Genomic DNA, 23,599 nt, shown 5'->3' with positions numbered 1-23,599 from the left:
CGCTGCATCTGAGATGGATCCATCGTTAGCGCGCAAATCGATCGATTTCTGTGCCCGAGATGGATCCATCGTTAGCGCGCAAATCGATCGATTTCTGCGCCCGAGATGGATCCATCTCGGATGCAGCGCTATCGATCGATCCGTCGTGAGCGTAGAAATCGATCGATTTGTGCGCTAACGATGGATCCATCTCGGACGCAGCGCTATCGATCCGTCGTGAGCGCAGAAATCGATCGATTTGTGCGCTAACGATGGATCCATCTCGGACGCAGCGCTATCGATCTGTTGTGAGCGCAGAAATCGATCGATTTGTGCGCTAACGATGGATCCATCTCGGGCGCGCAAATCGATCGATTTCTGCGCCTGAGATGGATCCATCGTTAGCGCGCAAATCGATCGATTTCTGCGCCCGAGATGGATCGATCGATAGCGCTGCGTCCGAGATGGATCTATCGTTAGCGCACAAATCGATCGATTTCTGCGCCCGAGATGGATCCATTGTTAGCGCGCAAATCGATCGATTTCTGCGCCCGAGATGGATCCATCGTTAGCGCGCAAATCGATCGATTTCTGCGCCCGAGATGGATCCATTATTTAGCGCGCAAATCGATCGATTTCTGCGCCCGAGATGGATCCATCGTTAGCGCGCAAAGCGATCGATTTCTGCGTTCACGATGGATATAATTGCCTTGCGCTGGAGACCGATGTTTTGACACTGCGCTGACGATATAATGACTATTGTTGATCTGCTAATTGCATACAATGACAGGGTTAGGGTTAGCGGTTAGGGGTTAGGGTTCACACTCCCCCCGCCGAGAACGGTAACAAAGTGAACTGCTTGACAATTAATCAAAGATTTGAAATTTGCATGCATCGACTTCTTGTTGATTCTTGTAAGTAACAACGCTCAGCGCTGCCATCTGTTGGCATCTAAACAAACTACACACATCCATCCCGGGCGCAGTAATATACCATCCATCGATCGATCGATTTGTGCGCTAACGATGGATCCATCTCGGGTGCAGCGCTATCGATCGATCGTGCAGATCCATCGTTAGCGCGTAACACATACACGTGCGATAATCCAGATAGAAATCATTCATTCATTCATTTTCTACCGTTTTTCCTCACGAGGGTTGCGGGGGTGCTGGAGCCTATCCCAGCAGTCTTCGTGAATAATTAAAATTTGTTGCCAGCACCCACTCCTCTATATTCTACTAGCGCCTTTGGCACATTACTTCATCTGCTTGAAAGCCATTTGCTTAAATTTTGTTTTTATTGTTGTTGTTGACTCACAGCTAGGAGACCAGTGTTCAATTCCACCCTCGGCCATTTCTGTGTGGAGTTTGCATGTTCTCCCCGTGCATGCGTGGGTTTTCTCCGGGTACTCCGGTTTCCTCCCACATTCCAAAAACATGCTAGGTTAATTGGCGTCTCCAAATTGTCCATAAGTATGAATGTGAGTGTGAATGGTTGTTTGTCTATATGTGCCCTGTGATTGGCTGGCGACCAGTCCAGGGTGTACCCCGCCTCCAGCATCCCCCGCAACCCTCATGAGGATAAGCGGTAGAAAATGAATGAATGTTGTTGTTGACTCTGTTTCCACTGTGGATAGAGTATAATTGTTATGGATTATGTAATGATAACGTCAACAAACCACTATGATTCTAAAACTTAGATTTTCCAGTAACATCTGGAGCGTAGCTGCAGATAATAGTCTCTAAGGGGTAATTCCTCAATAGTTTTTCTTTGGTTGGACTGCAAATATACTATATATACACCATTGCTAGTGGAAAAAAATGTAATGTAATTTCTAATTCACATATTTTATTTTATTTAACGAGCTACATCATAAAAAAACAGTCATTTTACACCAATACTCTTCCACCTCACTCTCCGCGTCACCCAGCGAGCCTTGCCAGCCGAGGCAGCGAGTCAACTCGCCCTGACCGTCCTTTAATCGTCTTTTCATCGTATTTTACTGGGGAGAAGAGAAAGTGACAATAGCTCTATTGCTGTGTGTTAATCAGTTGCTCGACACTGACTATTAATTACTGTAATTTTTATGTAACATTTATTCTAGAATTGATATTCATAGTCGGGAGGCGTAAAAAAAAAAACCCGTGAAGTTGATTGCACAGCTTCACAGGAGCGTGGGAAGCGAATGCGGCGTTGAATCAATTTGCACCTCTGCCTCCAAACGAAGCACCAACACCATGAATGACACTAGTGGAAAAGGGGTATTTGACAGTCGTTTAACAAGGCCTGAGAATCTCCACGGGGGGGGAAAGCGTCGTGTCAACTAAGGGGTTTGGGAGTCCCACCAATACTTGAACCGAGGACAGGAATGATGCAACACATTGCACTGAATCAAGTCACTGTTTTTTTTTGTTTATTTTATTTTATTTTTTTTTACATTGTACTTCAAAGCTCCTGTCTCCAATCTGTGAACCCTCCCCTCCAACACCTACTTTTCAGGTTTCTACGGTCTAACATTTGCCCCAGAGCAGCCATTTAAAAAAAAAATAATAATAATAATAATGTCTCCCTATATGTGTTTGTGAACAGTGCAATGCATAATAGCACTTAAAGTGACATTTAAAGGCAATTACTAAATCACCTCACGCCAGTTATGATATTATAGTTTATTTTCTGAGTGATATAGCGGTAGAAGAAGTGACTTCTCAGGAGTTGATGGAGAAAAGCCACCCCATATAAACATATATAGTGTCGCAGTTCTTAGCAGCTGTAGCAGTATTTAACTTTTCTTTTTTTTTTTTAATATTTCCCTACATATTGTATAACTTGAAATGTATAACTGTTCTCGGTCACATGTGCAACTGTGTACTTTTACTCGTGGTCAGTTTTTATCGTGTCCCAGATCAGCAGATTTTTAGATTTTTTTTTTTTTATTATTCATGTTATTTTGAAAGCAGTCGTCCTTGCGTAGATTTCGGGGGATATATTATGCAGTCGTCATTCCATAAATGTTTCAAGTACGCCCCATTCGTCGCTCCTTATATCAAGCAGGTACATTTTCTGTTGCTGTACCAGGGATCTGACATTTGAATGAGTCCTTGAGTTGCCATTTTTACCTCAACTTGTTTTGTCCACATATGACCTTGCACACAAAATAAATAGGTCTTGCAGTGAAATAGATGGCCTCAAAATATTTATCATAATGCATATGTATACTAAGTTATTAGAAGGATAGGGATGTTCCGATCAGGATTTGATGCTACCGATCCTGATAATAAGAGCTACTTTTACAAAATGAAAATGGCTACTAATTTTTGTAACATTTATTTTCATAGCTTATTTCAAGCCAAGCAAAGCCAATATGCTTGTTTTATCAGAACATAAACAAAATGCTGGTATCCACAACTCTGGTTTTGTATTTCACAATGAATTTATTCTCACATTATGGTAATGGTTTTATTTTCATTTATTTCATCATATTTCATTCATTTTATTTCAACATGCATCAGATTACAATTGAGTGCATCACTAACGAAGTAATGATTATCAATCTGAATTTTGTTGTTTTGATTAATGAAGTAATCGGTTAGAACAGGGGTCTTAAACTCAATTTGCTTGGGGGCCACTGGAGCTCGGGTCTGGGTGAGACTGGGCCGCATCTGGTTTTCCAAAAAAAAAAACGCTTTATTAAAAACAAAAATTAAAAAAAAAACTACAAGAAAAGCTCTGATAAAACATTCCACTGTTCTCAAATATCTTACTTTTTATTTTTCTACACAAAATAAGATGAAAAATAAATTAACAAATCAAGAATAAAGAAAATCAATCAGTAATAAATAAATATAATAATAATAAAACGGCAAATAATAAAAACATAAGAAACCACATATAGTTGGTGGGTAGACAAATTATTTTTTTCAGATTAAAATGAACAAAGCATTATTAGAGCCCTGTAGACATGACAAAACACGACTATAGTCACATTTATACTCTTTTTATTTACAACATATTGCGCAACTGCAGGGTCTTGAGACACATGCTAACTCGCAAACTAGAGAGCTAGCGACCTAAACGGTAGCCTTCAAGTTATTTCCTTTAAACTTAAATAGCCAAAAACTTACCACTTCCACACGGATAGGGAGGATAACTATTAACAGTTATTTAACCTTTAACATGAACATTAATCAAACGTAATAATTTTTTCTGGGTACATGATACCATACAGCATCCATATCAAACTTGCGCGGGGGCGCACTAACATTAAACTTTCATATCAAGGCGGGGGCCTCAAACTAGTGTCCTGCGGGCCACGCGTGTTTGAGACCCCTGGGTTAGAACCTACATGGACCAAATCAATAGGAACTAAAAACAAACCATTAGTGGTTTGGTCGGCAACATATCAGGAATGAGGCAAAAATGTTGATAATTGACATCTCATGCAGCGATCACGTTTTGATCTGACAAATCTTAAGTATTTTTCATCAAATGTAGAATTACCACAGCTTCTACTTAGACATCAACACCGCCAGAGCTGATGTACTCCAGCGGAAAAAAAGCGGCCACAAAGTGATGCTGGGGACACCGAGGTAGGTTGGATTGCAAGGTTTATAGTGTGCATAAAGCAATTGTATGGTAATGGTTTAATTTCATTTGAACATGCATCAGATTACAATTGAATGCATCACATAATCAGTTCACAGTTCCACATGTCCAAAAGGAGTAGGAAGAAGCAAAGCTTATTAAATCCTACCATTCCATCTGGTACTTTTATAATCAGAAACTGTTACATTTGTTCACGTCCTGCTTTCCTAATATAGTAAAAAAAAAATTTTGATTTTATTTTTGTCATGTACCAAAGTAGGAGGTGATATGACCATACAATGACATACTTGGTTCCATAGTAACTGTCATTATGAACTGAAAGTATCAGCCGATATTGATACCGTCCTTTTTTTCCACTGATATTGCCGATTGGTGGCCGATCGGCCAGACAGTGAATAAGCGGTCCAGCTAATGAGAAGAGTATCCTACTGGTTTCTCTGAAGTTTTTTTTTAACAATATCTACAGTATTTATGAATAATAATGTATTTCCTGTCATATGCTTGAAATACGAGGAACCTACTAATGGAGTATCTTAACTCACGGATGCTCCCGTTTGTGTCCAAAGTGCCTTTTGGACGTTTCCACAATGACACGCAATAATAAGCCTGTTGGTGGTGTTTTTTTTTTTTTTGACTCGGGTCTCTTCCCAGGCGGTCTGGTTAATAAATGTTAGTTTACTCCCAACACAACATGAATTGACATTGTTTTTCAAACACAAAAAAAACCAACCATATTGTAATCGTATTGCATGGGACAGTGATGGGACATCCAAGATCAAATAGGAGTCAAGCTTAAATATTTGTAAGATATTGACTGGTACAGAGGTTGAGGATGAACCTGCACTGATACAATGGTGGCTGATGCAAATGCCTGTTTTTTGGAAACCACTGCAATGTCGAAACTGAAGATTGCCAGGCCACCAAGACACCATTCCGCAATGGAGAGGACACACAAATGGTAAAGGTAATATCTCTGTTTGGTTATGACACGTTTATGCATCAGTAACATCCATGTTTGGCTTTAGTTTCTTTGCTGTGGTTTAAAATCATCATATGAATTATTCATATTGATTATTATCATTATTAATTATCTGAGCATGCAAATTTGCTCCCGGCTGCATTCCAATTTTTGTAGAGGTTTTTCTTAATGTTTAAAAACTCTTTTCTAACACTTTTTTTTTTTAAATTATAGAGTAGTGACTGCTTGTAAATGATGCATTATTATACATGACCACTGGATGTCGCTTGTCTCTTTCTAATATTTATTTTATCTTTAAATTATTAATTTTATTTTTGAATAATACTAATGTTTTATCAAGACTACCGGCATGTCACATGTGAATTAACTCCAATTATTAATTAATTCCGGAAAAGAAACTTCCCTGTCCTACTTTGGCTGTTGTATTTAAACGCACCAAGAAATCCAGGCGGTTTACAAGGGTGGGATTCTCCCACTGTGACGTCACAGTCGTCTTGTCAGAGAGACATCATGGCGTAGCGATGTGGACCCGTAGCTTCACTGGTGGACACGTAGAAGTTCACAAAAGAGGAAATCTCGACTTTTGGGAGTCACTGAAACGGGTAGACTAACGGCAACGGTGAAATAATCCGTCGAGGGTTTCGGTAAGTGACTTTGTTATTTTTGTAGCGAGTTAAGTTCTACGTTAAACTTTCGTGTTTAAAAAAAAAAGAAAAAATCTGAGACACAGTTGGCTTTTGTGGCTCGTTTTCCACGTCGTATCACCACTGGAATGTCTCTTTGTCACTCTTTTTTTCCCAAACTGAGATTGTAATAACGGTATCCAAAAGAGGTCGAGTTGAGTTGGCTAGCAATAGCAACAACGTTTATATTTGACTCGTTGCGTTTTAGCACCGATTAATTTCCGTGTATATTCACAATGTAACTTAAAACGTCTAATCCATCACAATGGACACCATTTTATGGTACAGTGTGTTTGTCTTTGTCTGGAAGGGGGTTTTAAAGGCTTGTTGATGAACCAGATTACAGTAGACTACTAACTAACTAAAACAGACTAGCTTGTACAACAGGGAAATGGCAATAATACTGTACTTGTTAACACTGCAATAGCCACGTGCAATACACTACATACACGTGCGTTAATCCAGATATTAATCATGAATAATTAAAATTTATTGCCAGCACCCACTTCTCTATATTCTACTAGTGTCTTTGGCACATCATTTATTTTATTGTTTGTTTTATTGTTGTTGTTTCCAACAAGTTTCCACTGTGGATAGAGTATAATTGTTATGGATTATGTAATGATAACATCAACAAACCGCTATGATTCTAAAACTTTGATTTTCCAGCAACATCTGGAGCGTAGGTGCAGATAATAGTCTCTTAAGGGTGTGACTTTAGGGCTTTTCCTCAATAGTTTTTTTTTTTTTTTGGTTGGACTGCAAATATACTATATATAGACCATTGATAGTGGGGAAAAAATGTAATGTAATTTCTAATTTTCATATTTTATTTAACGAGCTACATGACAAAGAAACACTGTCATTTTACACCAAGATTCTTCCACCTCACTCTCCACGTCACCCAGCGAGCCTCGCCAGCCAGGGCAGAGAGTCAACTCGCCCTGACTGTGCTTTGACTCTTTATTATGAAATGCATAATGGTAATGGTTTTATTTCATTTGAACATGCATCAGATTACAATTGAATGCATCACATAATCAGTTCACACTTCCACATGTCCAAAAGGAGTAGGAAGAAGCAAAGCTTATTAAATCCTACCCCTCCATCTGGTACTTTTACAATCAGTAACTGTTACATTTGTTCACTTCCTGCTTTCCTAATATAGTTTAAGATTTTTATTTTTATTTTTATTTTTATTTTTTATTTCTTTGTGTGATATATATATATATATATATATATATATATATATATAGCACATCATGACTGGTTCAAGACTCTTCATCCTTGTATTTAGCAAACATCAACTGCTTGTATTGTTTCTTGAATTGGCTCATCGTTGTGCATTGTTTGAGGGTCTTACTCAATCCATTCCATAGTTTGATTCCACATACTGAAATGCTATGGCTTTTTAACGTAGTCCTAGCATATAAGTGTTTCGAATTTAGTTCTTCCCTGAGATCATATTTCTCCTCTCTTGTAGAGAAGTATTGGATGACATTTTTAGGTAATTGGTTATTTTTAGCCTTATGTATTATTTTAGCTGTTTTATAGATTAACTATATCAGCAAGTTTAAGTATTTGTGATTTTTAGAAATAAATGTATTGTGGTGTGAGCGAGCGTGACATGTTTTTGACATGGATTATTTTATTTTTCTATTGATTTCTAGTTAAAAAGAAATGACAATAAGGAGTCTAATAATAACAGAGTCAACCGGTGATGACATTCAAAGGAGCTGACCATGTAGTGGCAAGCTAATAGGATGCTAACAAGGACGTTTTGTAATAAAAAATACATAAAAAAATGTAGTTGCACTCATGCGGTGTATTGATAACATGACAAGTCATGCACCATATTACGTGCTACTCTGAAAATATACACAAACTGAGGCATAATTGTTGGTATTAATCGACTTTATGAGACAAATGAGTCAACTGGGTCTATTGTCTATTGACATTTAATTCATTAAATCTGTTCAGTAGATCCCTGCTATTCGAGAGAGTCGCGTTCCAATGAGTCAAGCGGAGTGCAGTTGGTTCGAATGTAAAGAATGTGTCCTTCTATCCAACTTAAACAACTGACTGCTAAGATCGTTGGCATCCATACAGGCGGCGGACATTTTAGAAGATTTTAATCACATGGAATTTGAAAATAACGACAGAACTCATTTCCTATCTTTAGCCAGTGTATTTACACAACATAGTTAACATAGTTGCCTTGTGCGTTTGTTTCCTTTTTCAAATTTCATCTCCACCCTGCCATATAATTTGTCGATTGCCTGTATAAAATTAGTGATGACACAATCAGCTTGGAAATAGGAGGTTATTCTCAGAGCAGGCGATCGGTATTTAGCAAATGCAACAATACAACTCAATGGCAAATGCAAGACAGTATTGTTAGTGTTGTGATGAGTTGCACTAAAAATACCAAATATAATAGATATAGACCAGGGGTCTCAAACATGCGGCGCATGGTCCAAATGTGGCCCGCAGGACACTAGTTTGAGGCCCCCGCCTTGATATGAAAGTTTAATGTTAGTGCGGCCCGCGCAAGTTTGATATGGATGCTGTATGGTATCATGTACCCAGAAAAAATTACTACGTTTGATTACTTTTCATGTTAAAGGTTAAATAACTGTTAATAGTTATCCTCTCTATCCGTGTGGAAGTGGTAAGTTTTTGGCTATTTAAGTTTAAAGGAAATAACTTGAAGGCTACCGTTTAGGTCGCTAGCTCTCTAGTTTGCGAGTTAGCATGTGTCTCAAGACCCTGCAGTTGCGCAATATGTTGTAAATAAAAAAAAAGAGTATAAATGTGACTATAGTCATGTTTTGTCATGTCTACAGGGCTCTAATAATGCTTTGTTCATTTTAATATGAAAAAAAATAATTTGTCTACCCACCAACTATATGTGGTTTCTTAAGTTTTTATTATTTGCCGTTTTATTATTATTATTATATTTATTTATTACTGATTGATTGATTTTGTTTATTTATTTTTCATCTTATTTTGTGTAGGAAAAAAAGTAAGATATTTGAGAACAGTGGAATGTTTTATCAGAGCTTTTCTTATAGAAAATTGGAACCAAAGCAAAGTTTTTTCATTTTTCTGTTTTTAATAAATGCATTTTTTTGTTTGTTTGTTTGTTTTTTGGAAAACCTGATGCGGCCCAGCCTCACCCAGACCCTAGCTCCAGTGGCCCCCAATTAAATTGAGTTTGAGACCCCTGATATAGACTGTCTGTTGTGCACGGCACTCATTCTGGTTGTGGTGGACGTCGAGCCACCTTTTACTGTGTGTGTGTGAGCAAATCAGGGCACTGTGTCTTGCGCAACACCAAGGTGACAGGGATCAAACTAACAGCTAATCGAGATTAGTCGACTACCTCCCAAGCAGGTCGCTTTAAAATAGCCTAGCGTGGCCTTTAAATACCGTACGTCTCAAGTTTAGTGGGCCAAGCAAATTTGAACGTTATTCCTAAATTCTTATGTAGTGAAACCTAAATTCTTATTTCCTGATTCTTAAAGACCAGTGGCACATCGACGTCTGCATGATTTATGGAAAAAAGTAAAAATTCCTCTGTGGTTAGACTGTTTTGTTTTCAGTGTCTGATCCCCAGCTGTGTGTCAGTAAGAATCACGTCTGCTGCGAGACAAGGGGCCCTAAAGCTATTGTGTTTTGTTTTTATTTGTGCAGAGGCAGCCAGTGTCACACACAGATTGAAGCTTTCCTTTGGACAAAAGGAATACTTGAGCTGTCTTGTGTGTCCGATGCTGGCAGGGCTGCTCTCTGCCTGAAGGGACCATCGCTGATGGACTTGAAAGGCCATTATAGTGGTCAACTCTTTCATTTGTTTGTTATTTCTCTCTTTCTCTCTGCATGTCTTTAGAAATGATGTCCGATGGGTTTGTTTGGAAGCACTCTGGATCTGAGTAAAGGAACGGAAAGGGTTATTTCACATACCGTGTGTAGTGTTGCGTTGCTTTTCCCCTACCCTTGAGTCAAAACACCCTGCTAGCAGTAACAATGATGCTCTCTGTGTTATGGCGGCTCTTAGAGCGACTAGGAGAGACACAGACAGTAGGACTTTGTTTTTGAGATGCCTGCATATTCAGACTTTAAGAGATGTCTCCTTTTATAGGCGGCATGCACAGATGGGATATTTACTAGGGGTGGAACAGAACGGAACAGGCACCGGTACTGGTTCTTGTTCGTAGTAATGACTAGTGGTGGAAGAAAATATCGTTTCGGCGATATCTTGCGATACTTCCACGATACTGTATCGATATTTAAAAGTATGATATGGATATTTTTAGGTATTTATTATAGACTGTATATCAGGGGTCTCAAACTCAATTTACTTGGGGGCCACTGGAGATCGGGTCTGGGCCGCATCTGTTTCCCCCCCCAAAAAATGCGTTTATTAAAAACAAAAAAATTGAAAAAACTTCGCTTTGGTTCCAATTTTCTACAAGAAAAGCACTGATAAAACATTCCACTGTTCTCAAATATCTTACTTTTTATTTTTCTACACAAAATAAGATGAAAAATAAATAAACAAATCAAGACTAAAGAAAATCAATCAATCAGTAATAAATAAATAAATATCATAATAAAACTGCAAATAATAAAAACTTAAGAAAGCACATATAGTTGGTGGGTAGACAAATTATTTTTTCATATTAAAATGAACAAAGTATTATTAGAGCCCTGTAGACATGACAAAACACGACTATAGTCACATTTATACTTTTTTTATTTACAACATATTGCGCAACTGCAGGGTCTTGAGACACATGCTAACTCGCAAACTAGAGAGCTAGCGACCTAAACGGTAGCCTTCAAGATATTTCCTTTAAACTTAAATAGCCAAAAACGTACCACTTCCACACGGATAGGGAGGATAACTATTAACAGTTATTTAACCTTTAACATGAACATTAATCAAACGTAATAATTTTTTCTGGGTACATGATACCATACAGCATCCATATCAAACTTGCGCGGGCCGCACTAACATTAAACTTTCATATCAAGGCGGGGGCCTCAAACTAGTGTCCTGCGGGCCACATTTGGCCCACGGGCCGCGTGTTTGAGACCCCTGCTGTATATGGTATTTATTCAAGTGCAGACACGGCAAAGGTTCATTTCTGAAATATCGCCTTGTTAACAGTATCGTGATGTATCGTGAGCCTATTATCGTGATGCGTATCGTATCGCCAGATTCTTGCCAATACACACCCCTAGTAATGACAGTGTTTTGTGTTGGGGGTATTCCAGGAACTAAGGGCAAATTGGGGTTCCCTGTAATTTAGGTTTTCTTTGTGCGCCACTGCACATGATGATACATACACAAAAGGTCTTTACACTTATTAAGTGGGGACTGACGCATCAACAGCTGTCTGTCTGATGAGCGCGTCTGGTCTTGTATTTGAAGCATTTTTGCCGTCTTGTGTAAGACCCCCCCCCCACTTATGTTGTCATAATTCTTAAAATACCGTCTCAGATTTTGTTAGGTGTTTTGGTGTATTTAAAGCTTGTTGGCGTCTGATCTTAAGAAAATGTTATGATTGAATGATGATACAGTTAATTTAATATCGCAAGCTTGTTACTGTGTTTCACTTTTTAAAATCTTTGTGAAGCATGATTTACAACATCAGGAAGTGTTTTTTCGGTTTGTTATGATTTACTTTTGATGATAATAATACAATTCAGTAGCAGTAAGCTAGCTTGTCTGTGTTTTAACCTCATATGTTCAAACAACTGTCATATATTTTGTATTGAAATATATGCAACAAAATAAGTGTATTAGGCCACCCACGTTTCATCAGTTAACTCGATGGTTTTCAAACTGGGGGGCCCAAAGTGTCCACCGACGTTATCATCATCATCATTTACAGCGTGTTTATTGAACACCACTGCTGCTTTCTATGAAATTAGACATGTATTTCCTGCACCTGTGTCTACTTTTCGCTACAGCCCCCTCACCATAGCGGTGTTTTGACCACCCGTGCTACACGTGATGTCCCTTCCTGCGACCCAGAACAGTTAACCTCCAAAAATGTGCTGTCATTGTGTTTAGATGTGCCGCAGCAGGCAGCTGTGTTGTTCTGTGTACAGCAGAAAAAAAAATCTTTAGGTTTTTGTTTATTCTTGGTGGCTTGGTAAACTCGCCAGTATATTATTTGAACTGTAAAAGTGACCATTGCATTGAATATTGGAGTAATGTTATCTTAGTTATTGTGTGGAAATATGGGCTAATAACTATTAAAAGCAATTTTCACTCGCTAAATGTACTACAAAAAAGGTCAGTAAGGATAATTCATAATGCCGCCTACAGAGAACATACTAACTCCTTATTTCTAAAATCACAAATACTTAAACTTACTGATATAGTTCATCTTCAAATAATGCATAAGGCTAAAAACAACCAATTAGCTAAAAATGTCATCCAATACAGCATTTCAGTATGTGGAATCAAACTATGGAATGGATTGAGTAAGACCCTCAAACAATGCACAACGATGAGCCAATTCAAGAAACAATACAAGCAGTTGATGTTTGCTAAATACAAGGATGAAGAGTCTTGAACCAGTCATGATGTGCTATATATATCACTATATTGACACTTACTATGGTACCCATTATGTCATTGGATGCTCATATCACCTCCTACTTCGGTATGTGACCAAAAAAAAACCTTAAACTATATTATGAAAGCAGGAAGTGAACAAATGTAACAGTTACTGATTGTAAAAGTACCAGATGGAGGGGTAGGATTTAATAAGCTTTGCTTCTTCCTACTCCTTTTGGACATGTGGAACTGTGAACTGATTATGTGATGCATTCAATTGTAATCTGATGCATGTTCAAATGAAATAAAACCATTACCATGTGTTATTATTTTCTCTCATAATTTAATCTCCAAAAGGGGGGCGTGCTGCAAAAAAATGTCTGGGAACCACTGAGTTAACTGATCCATTTTAATGCCTGATACAACTAAAGGTACATTTCTATGGACAAATATGATTATTATAACAAAAATAGCTTCAATCTAGCAACTTCCAGATTTTATTATTTTTTTTAATACGGCCCAAAAAAACCTCTTATGACCTATTTTTGTTGTCGTCACTACATGAAACTGAATCATTTTTTCCATGACGCTATGTGCAAGCGCACACACCATACTAACATGTTAATATGGTGGTAAAATAAGTACACACCCAAAATAGTCTGTATCAATAAAATGGACTTAAATGAAAAGCATCACTATTGTACTGGTACTGACTATGTACTGGTTCTCAACTCTCTCAATTTTTTTTTGTGCATGCTTATTTTTACATAAAGTGGAAAATTTATCCACAGGAATGCTGAAATAACAGCGTTAGGTCTGTGGGTGGTTTCCATAAAGTTAGAAAATGTGTCCCAGTGTTGGACACTCCCAGGATGTGAAGCAGCCAATTGAATGGTGTACTGTATATGTGTCAGATATTCCTCCTGTTGTAAAAACATAAAAAACATAAACCAGTATAAAATGTCGTCAGAATTGGGTTTAAATAGCTGCAGTGTTCCCGAAGAGATGGAAATGTGCATGCATGCTAATGAGTCCAGTGCATGTGTGTTGTGTTGGTCCCTGCATGGGCCTACTATTCAGCCTTTTGATAAGCCATAATAATCAGACCGCTATGCTTTTGCTGGCAATTGTTCACAACCGGGACATTGAAATGCATCTTGACTTCAGTTCAAGTAGCGACTGTTCTATTCAAGATGCTCAGCATATTTTTTGCTGTTTTTGTCTCTCCAGAGAAGAGCCAGAATATTCCCATTCAATTACAGAAAAATAATTCAATTTATGATTTTTTTTTCTCCCCTCTAGATTTATCAGTGACTGAAGATGATGGCGGATGCCAGCGACATGTTGGCAGCTGCTCTTGAGCAGATGGATGGCATTATAGCAGGTAATCTTTGGATCCACAATGGGGACATCACCATAAGTCAGGGGTCTCAAACTCAATTTACTTGGGGCCCACTGGAGCTAGGGTCTGGGCGAGACTGGGCCACATCAGGTTTTACAAAAAAAAACGCATTTATTAAAAACAGAAAAATGAATAAACTTTGCTTTGTTTTCCATTTTCTACAAGAAGAGCTTTGATAAAACATTCCACTGTTCTCAAATATCTTAATTTTTATTTTTCTACACAAATAAGATGAAAAATAAATAAACAAATCAGGAATAAAGAAAATCAATCAGTAATAAATAAATAAATATAATAATAATAATAATAATAAAACGGCAAATAATAAAAACTTAAGAAACCACATATAGTTGGTGGGTAGACAAATTATTTTTTTCAGATTAAAATGAACAAAGCATTATTAGAGCCCTGTAGACATGACAAAACACGACTATAGTCACATTTATACTCTTTTTATTTACAACATATTGCACAACTGCAGGGTCTTGAGACACATGCTAACTCGCAAACTAGAGAGCTAGCGACCTAAACGGTAGCCTTCAAGTTATTTCCTTTAAACTTAAATAGCCAAAAACTTACCACTTCCACACGTATAGGGAGGATAACTATTAACAGTTATTTAACCTTTAACATGAACATTAATCAAACGTAATAATTTTTTCTGGGTACATGATACCATACAGCATCCATATCAAACTTGCGCGGGGGCGCACTAACATTCAACTTTCATATCAAGGCGGGGGCCTCCAGCTAGTGTCCTGCGGGCCACATTTGGCCCGCGGGCCGGGTGTTTGAGACCCCTGCCAGCTCCATTTTATTTTCAGAGAGATGAGCAGTCATGTTTTATTTGAGGGCATCACATAACAACACATAACAGGGTTGCAATTGACAACCTCAGTACAAGAACTCAATAATTCAAAAAGTTTCAGAAGACACTGAGGTTAAACATCATTAACAATATATGCTTATTGATTATTATTGAGCTTCATAAAGAACAGCAAGCTGTTTAAAACTTTACTCTTCCACTGGGTATTCAACTTCCCTCTCAACACCTTCAGGCTCCAAGGCTCTCGACTACTCCAATGGCTTGTTTGACTGTCAGTCACCCAGCTCTCCTTTCATGGGCAACTTACGGGCTCTTCACCTTCTGGAAGACCTTCGAGGTATCCTGGAGTTGCTGGACAACGAGGGAAGAAACAGTCTCCGCTGCCAGATCCCTGACTCCACTGCTGAAAATCTAGTCGAGTGGCTACAGGGTCGCCTGGTGAGAGCCTCGTGGCCACAAAATGTATTTTTGTCTCAGTTGCGTCGTCTCAGTGGAATTTAGTCTCTTACATCTAGAAACACTGTAAAAAAAACGTCTCTAATTACTGTGCTTATACTTCATGGTGATGTCATATTTTCCAACAGGATGCATAATAATTTTCAGATTTATGTTAATTTTCCACTTATTAAGTATATCCCACACTTGGAAACCCATTTAAAACCCAATGTTGTTGATTTGCCTTAGCACATCTTGCTTAAAAGTGCTGCCAAGGTCCGTTATTGCAAAAAGGCAAGACAGACATTAATTGATGAATTCGAAAAACGCATTTTTGCTAAGTGGAAACATGACTGCCCCATTTGTGGAGCTCCACAGGAATGCAAGATAACGGTTTTGTCTTTTGTCACAAGAAACTGACTTGTAGGGGAATGTCAATTTCTTGTCTGGGAAAGACGTGGGCTACTACCAGCCAGTTGTCACAGTTTTTGTGTAATGCTGTAAGGTTCTGTGGTCTGATTATTGGAGCCAGGTTTTGTTTATGTTCTGCACAGAAGTACTACTCATATAAAAAAACATGTCACGCTCGCTCACACCAAAATACATTTATTTCTAAAATCACAAATACTTCAACTTGCTGATATAGTTCATCTTCAAACAGCTAAAATAATGCACAAGGCTAAAAATAACCAATTAGCTAAAAATGTCATCTAATACTTCTCTACAAGAGAGGAGAAATATGATCTCAGGGAAGAACTACATTTGAAACACTTATATGCTAGGACTACGTTAAAAAGCCATAGCATTTCAGTATGTGGAATCAAACTATGGAATGGATTGAGTAAGACCCTCAAACAATGCACAACGATGAGCCAATTCAAGAAACAATACAAGCAGTTGATGTTTGCTAAATACAAGGATGAAGAGTCTTGAACCAGTCATGATGTGCTTTATATATCACTATATTGACACTTACGCCGGTACCCATTATGTCATTGGATGCTCATATCACCTCGTACCAAAGTACGTTAAATGTACATTATTTAAAAAAAACAAAAAAAAAACCTTAAACTGTATTATGGAAAGCAGGAAGTGAACAAATGTAACAGTTACTGATTGTAAAAGTACCAGATGGAGGGGTAGGATTTAATAAGCTTTGCTTCTTCCTACTCCTTTTGGACATGTGGAACTGTGAACTGATTATGTGATGCATTCAATTGTAATCTGATGCATGTACAAATAAAATAAAACCATCACCATTTATCTCCCTGTAGCCCAATGGACACATCTCTGTGGGTGGAGGTGACCACTACCAGGAGAGGCTTACCCGGCTAGAGAGTGATAAGGAGTCCCTGGTCCTTCAGGTCTGATCTGAGCTCACAAAGTCCACAAATACACATTTTTTTCTCTTTTAAAGCATTTTAATAAGTAATGTCCCGTATGCAAGCAGGTGAGTGTGCTGACAGACCAGGTGGAGGCTCAGGGAGAGAAGATTCGGGACCTGGATTTGTGTTTGGATGAACACAGGGAAAAGCTCAACGCCACTGAGGAGATGCTACAACAGGTTACATTTATGCTGTTGTTATTTTTATATCCTTGTTATACTTACCAGTTTTTTTACTTTTCCTCATATCCGTTTTCATTTTTCTTTTGTAGGAGCTTCTGTGCCGAACAGCTCTGGAGACCCAGAAGCTGGAGCTGATATCGGAATTATCCAATTTAAAGTTGAAGCAGAATTCTTTGGAGAAAGAGAGATTGAAATTTGATGAAAGATTTCGGGACAGTGAGGTATGCAAGGCTTGTGCCTTTAGACAGGAGAAGTCTTTGTGTCCTTTTGAGTTCTTTTGCAACTCCCCTATCCCGACCCCCAAAACACACACACACACACTCAGCCACCACCCCCACCCCACACACACACCAAATAGACATTGATTCATGTTGGCACCTGTGTGGGAGAGGAACAGCTTTTTTTCAAAGTTTCAAAGCAGCTGCATGCTAACCTCAGGAAAATGCCAACATTCCCAAAACAAGGGATGTGGTTTTAGTAATACTGTTATCAGAATGAATGCAATGAAACTGTTGTTCATTCATTCATTTTCTACCGCTTTTTCCTCACGAGGGTCGCGGGGGTGCTGGAGCCTATCCCAGCTGTCTTGGGGCGAGAGGCGGGGTACACCCTGGACCAGTCGCCAGCCAATCACAGGGCACATATAGACAAACAACCATTCACACTCACATTCATACCTATGGACAATTTGGAGTCGCCAATTAACCTAGCATGTTTTTGGAATGTGGGAGGAAACCGGAGTACCCGGAGAAAACCCACGCATGCACGGGGAGAACATGCAAACTCCACACAGAGATGGCCGAGGGTGGAATTGAACCCTGGTCTCCTAGCTGTGAGGTAGAAACTGTTGTTATTACAACATATTATATTGAACAGCTACTAGTAATTGAGAACATTTAGCAATTTCTACACGCTCTTCTTGTCGAGCGTTTGTACTGCTCTGCTTAACTACTAACTAGATTTTGCCCCAGATGCCACAGTGTGCATTGGTTTCTATTGAACTTGAGTTTCCTCCTATTTCAGGATTTGATTCTGGAAATTAACGAACTGCGGTACAGACTGACGGAGCACGAGAGTGAAAAGCAACAATATGAAAAGAAACTTAAAACAACAAAGGTAAGTTGTTTGAAATGCAAAGCGTTCTCGACTCGTGTTTGCTTTTCATTGGCTTATACTTCCTAATTCCCGTAATACATACATCATTTAAGGCTAGTACACATCTTCAGCCTGTCATATTCCATCACTTCAAGGTACAGTAGATTTCCACATGGAGGGTGTGTCTCGATCAGATTATCTTCATGCATTTTTTTTATTGTCAGCATTGTGGATGCTAACCACATGCACATGCATACCACGACTATGCATGGTGTATTTATACATTTTGGTCTGCATTGGAGGGTCCTACCCAATTACATGTGTAAACACCGCCTAAAATAATCAGACTATACTGTGCAACTTTGACAATTTGACCCATCAGCACTGCTCCCAATAGACTTCTACACCACTATGTACATCTGTGTAATACTTGCTTTTATCACATACTACAGTATTAATTGGCCCTGTACCCTAGAAACCGCCCATGAATGATACGGGAAAAGGCCGAAATGATACTGTGTCAAAGCCCAGGGCAGTGATACTAATAAAATATAGAGTTTAACCATGTCCAGTATCAGCCCCCGTAGCTCTCCACTCAGAGTGAAACAACCAATCAGAGAACAGCACACGAGTGCTTAGTGCAGAGGTAGGGAACCTATGGCTCGGGAGCCAGGTAGGGCTCTTTTGATGACTGTATCTGGCTCTCAAGCATTTCTTACCACAATAAAAATGCATTTTTGCTAACATTTTAAAGTAAACCATCACAGAAATGACTGTTAAAAATAATATTCTAAATCAACAACTTTCTTATGCATTTTAATTCATCCATCTATATTCTACGGCAATACGGCCAACCATATCTATCTTTCCTGATGATATTTTCCAGGTCAAACACCAAAACTTGATTATTACTGGGTAATGCGGTAGTCTACCTCGGTCATTGAGATGTCAAAAAAACATGTAAATGTAAACTTTCCTCCTTTAGTCAAATAGCTAAAGCTGCAGAACCAAGCCTTCTGGTGAAGATGGCCAAAATAATGAAATACGTGTACTGAATACGGTTCAAAACTATGCAACAGCAGAAGTTGCATTAATGGCAGCAAGTATTTGATTTATTATTAGACACTGCGCTGCTCACGAAAGTATGCTGGCCACACCCCATTGGCGTGGGGCAGTGTGCCTGGTCTACATAATTAGAGCCCATTATATCTAAAACTGTTGGTCTTACATAAAAATGCACACATTTTATTGCATTCAAAATGTATATGGCTCTCACAGATACACATTTTAATATATCTGGCCTTCATGGCTCTCTTAGCCAAAAAGGTTCCCGACCCCTGGCTTAGTGCCTAGTGCTTCTCCAGTCACCAAAAAAAACAAACTTTGATTAATGGAACTTTAATTGTCAGACATTGATAAGATAAGACTGTTGATAAAATATTATTGTTGAAATATTTTTGCAATTATTGTGTTTACACTGTTTAGATATAATACATGTAATAAACTGAACATTTTCTGGAAACAAAATAGTCTGTTGATTAAATAGTACGTGATAATAAGCTCATGATTTAATAGTATGTGATAATAAGATCATCACATGGTTTGTCTGGTATCAGGCCAGGTATCATGCCCCCAAGTGCCAGTATCAGTACCTTCGGTCTCGAACTTGATACCTGGCCTGATACCAGACAAAACATGTGATAACCTATAATTATAGTAAGTATAGTTACTCCAGACCCCATTCACTGTGCAATATCTGATCAACCTCCATGTGCAATATTAAGGGCTCTAAATGCAATATACTAAGTTCTATGTGAAGTATTATTACTTCATAATTATTAACTCACTTAGCAAGATCTCAGTGTATATAGACTGGTCATATATCTCATCTCGTTTCATATTACCTACATACTGTATTGTATATAACTCTGGGAAAAAACTGTGGATTTTGTTAATACTTGGGTTGTTTATATTGATTATTTTTCTATATTGTGTATTTTGTACTGCTTAACTGATTCTGTACTCTTGCTGCTGTGCAATACAAATTTCCCCACTGAGGGACGAATAAAGGCATATCTTATCTTATCTTATCTTATCTTTAACAGGGCTCGACAATAACGATGTACCGAGGGCCCGGGGAAAGTTAAAACAAAGTTCGGGGCAAGTAAATCCAATCAATGATATTCCCATCGGGAAAGTGCACTTTTTAAAGCGGTTCTTGTTGGGTGTTGGTAAAAACACGGACTGCGTAATTCCGGTGGTAATTTGCAAACCAATCCTTGCAAATCTTGAAATGGACCAATCAGAATCGTTTATTTAGACCGCAGGCCGCAGTCCACAGTCCGCGTTCAACCCACAGCCGTTCTTGTTCGCGATCGACCAATCAGCGATCGTCTAATTTTTCAACAACTTCTGAAGGAAAACAGCAAAAACTGATGAAAATTAGATGATATCATTATGGCAGTTTTTTTTTCATTTTACATGGGGCAAGTTCGGGCAAGTAGTTCTCACCTTAAGGTTTCCCCATTGGGCAAGTCATTTTTGTTTTTAATGTAGAGCCCTGTTTACATTCAATACATTGATTTATAGTTTCCATCCCTAATACAGAGACCGTCGGTCCGTCTTTGTAAGAAGTGTTTCAACTTTTCTGGGCAAACTTAAAACAACATGTTTGCATTCATGTGGGAAATGGTGTCCATTTAAAGCGATGTTAAGATCAGCGGTCACTAAAATTAGATGAGAGGTCTCTTCTGGTGTTTTAAGGTGAGGGCTTTCTTCAAACCAAACCTCGTGCAAGCATGCCTTTCCGGACCTTTGTGCACTGAACCACAAACTTACTGGAACATGTTGGATTTCCTGAACCGTTCCCACAAAGGTGGAAGCATAGTATTGCCTGAAATGTCTTTGAAAAATAAACATGTAATTAGGATTTAAGCTGTTTTAAAAGGGCACCTCCCTTGAAATAATGGATTTAAGGAGCATGTGTCCAAATACTATTGTCTTTCTTTCACATTTTCTCTCATTGTCTTGGCTTTCTTTCTCTACCGCTAGTCGTTAATGGCAAAGCTTTCTAGCCAGAAAATCAAAATGGGCCAGATGCAGTATGAGAAACAGAGGAAGGAGCACAAACTGCTGGCTCTGAAGGTTTGGCGTTTCTCAGGAATCAACTGTTGTGTCTGCTGTATCATTATAGGTTTGGCCTCTCCCTTCCTTCGGCTTCTCCTCTGTTTTTATTTTTAAGGATGTCAAAACCGTTTCAGTGGCCTTGCAGCCTTTCTTTTGAGCTTTAACCCTTTTAACCCAACATTTACAGAAAGTACAAGTAGAAATTCAGACGGCAATTAAACACAGATCCCTTGCTTAAGTTTTTTTTTTTTTTTGTGCCTGATTCCTGCTCTGATCCTACGATATTTGCTTTTGTGATGTGTCCTGAATTAATTGGATTTCCCTTTGCAATGGTTACTCTGTGCTTACCACCCACCTCACATATACACACCTTCAGAGCACGCCACATCTGCATCTATGAACCATTTGATGTTGTGGTTTGTAGTAGGGATCGACTGATATGGGTTTTTTTAGAGCCAATATCGATTTTTTTTCCCCATCGCCCTTAGCCGATGGTCAATATTTCTACCATATCTTTACTTATTGTGTGGAAATATGGACTAATAACTATAAAAGCAATCTTCACTCGCTAAATGTACTGCAAAAAAAGGCCAGTAAGGATAATTCATAATGCCGCCTACAGAGAACATACTAACTCCTTATTTCTAAAATCACAAGTACAGTAAACCTCGGCTATATCGGACTCGGATATATCGGAAATTCGCTCACAACGGACAGATAAAAAAGAACCGATTTTTCTGTAATGCATTTCCAATAAAAATTCATTGCATATATCAGATTTTTTATAACGGATTTCGCCTATTTCGGACAAAATCTCCAGTCCCGTTCCAATGCATTTCCATTAAATTTCCCTCGCATATATCGGATGGCCGCATCGTTATGCTAATCTTGTTGATGTCACTGGCTATTGTCTTTCTCCTGGCTCCAGATTTAGGACAAATATAAAAGTGAGTGACGTCAATAATACTAGCACGGAAGAGAATAGAATGAGATCTTAACCTCACTATTGGAAATAACGTAGGCCTGACGGGCGTAACAGGGCCTAGCTTAATTAACAATTTGTTATGCTCAGAGTCCAATAAAGTTAAATTCTCATTACCTTACATCTCTTTTCATTTCCCAGTCCAGGTACATTGGAAACATAGTCAAGGAAGTGCCTTTTTATAACGGATAAAATCCGATTTACGCATATACCGGATATAAATCCGATATATGCGTAAAACGGACATTTTCCGGTATACGCATATAATGGATTTCGCTTATATCGGACAAAACCAGTGGGAACAATTGAATCCGATATATCCGAGGTTTACTGTACTTCAACTTGCTGATATAGTTCATCGTCAAACAGCTAAAATAATGCATAAGGCTAAAAATAACCAATTACCTATCGGATGCTTGTCTGTAAATCATGCGGTGGGAAAATACATCGGCAAACACACGCACGTATCGGCCGACACCGATTCAAGTAAAGAACGCAAATATCGTCCGGCTGATGTATCAGTCGATCCTTAGTTTGTAGTGTGGCGTTGTGGTTAGTATACTAGTCTTTGTATATAAAATGTCCTCAGCACGTGTCTTGTGTTTCATAGGAGGAGCTCGCCATTCTAAGGAAACAGCTGGACGGCAAAGACGGCGAGATGAACCCACTTCAGGAAGAGACCGGCTTCAAAACTATGGCCTCGAGCAATGCAGATATTACAGAGAAAGGTGGGAAAACGGTTCAGTCGGATTCAACGTGATTACATACATGACACGTGAACTTCCATGTTAATGACGGCGGTGTTGAATCGCTACGACAGTGGACGACTTTCTTATATAGAAGTCGCCATTGACTGCAGATGTTCTGTTTATTCTCTCACCCAGATGAAACCCTTAGAAAGAGGCTGAAAGAAAAACGTAAGAGGGTCTATGCTTCCGTTTTTATAATTGCACCCATCTCGTCTTCTATTTGCATGAACGAGCATGAGCCATATTTGTCCATCAGAGTCCTAATATCTGCCTAAACCCAACCAAACCAACGTCATCCTCAAGGTTTTTTTTAACATGTAAGCTAGTACAGCAACAAGGACTACTTGCTTTGTGGTTTTGATGGGAATGAGGAATGAAATGTGTTTGTAACCTTTTCATGCTGTTCACTCAACCCTCTGCCTCAACTCCTGCAGCCCCGATGACCCACCACCCCAAACTCCTCTAAAACATCCCCTGCTTACACCAGTGCTAACCACTGTTGTTATGAATGTCTCCATATTTAATGCAACTTCACAAGCTTAAAACACACATACAGGTGCATCTAAAAAAAACAATGATAATTGTATTATGTGGTGAAAT

At 38.7% G+C, this 23,599-nt stretch overlaps 1 protein-coding gene across 8 annotated transcripts in view; it reads left to right on the top strand.

The window, feature by feature from the left end:
• Positions 1-6,031: 6,031 nt before the first annotated feature.
• The window catches only part of ppfibp1b (PPFIA binding protein 1b), a 28,719-nt gene continuing 11,151 nt past the window's right edge, over positions 6,032-23,599 (top strand). For 3 of the 8 annotated variants that reach the window (XM_058076191.1, XM_058076192.1, XM_058076190.1), the window contains exons 1-10: positions 6,032-6,204; positions 14,120-14,201; positions 15,278-15,483; positions 16,755-16,844; positions 16,931-17,044; positions 17,137-17,268; positions 18,071-18,163; positions 21,194-21,286; positions 22,861-22,978; positions 23,135-23,167. In XM_058076191.1, the coding sequence (XP_057932174.1) occupies positions 14,138-14,201; positions 15,278-15,483; positions 16,755-16,844; positions 16,931-17,044; positions 17,137-17,268; positions 18,071-18,163; positions 21,194-21,286; positions 22,861-22,978; positions 23,135-23,167 (943 nt within the window). In that variant the 5' untranslated portion in view covers positions 6,032-6,204; positions 14,120-14,137. The remainder of the gene's footprint in view (positions 6,205-14,119; positions 14,202-15,277; positions 15,484-16,754; positions 16,845-16,930; positions 17,045-17,136; positions 17,269-18,070; positions 18,164-21,193; positions 21,287-22,860; positions 22,979-23,134; positions 23,168-23,599) is intronic. The other 5 variants (XM_058076198.1, XM_058076193.1, XM_058076197.1 and 2 more) reach the window with 3 other exon arrangements.

This window comes from Doryrhamphus excisus, chromosome 6 (assembly GCF_030265055.1).
Source record: "Doryrhamphus excisus isolate RoL2022-K1 chromosome 6, RoL_Dexc_1.0, whole genome shotgun sequence".
Lineage (NCBI taxonomy): Eukaryota > Metazoa > Chordata > Actinopteri > Syngnathiformes > Syngnathidae > Doryrhamphus > Doryrhamphus excisus.
This window is presented reverse-complemented; position numbering and strand designations above follow the sequence as displayed.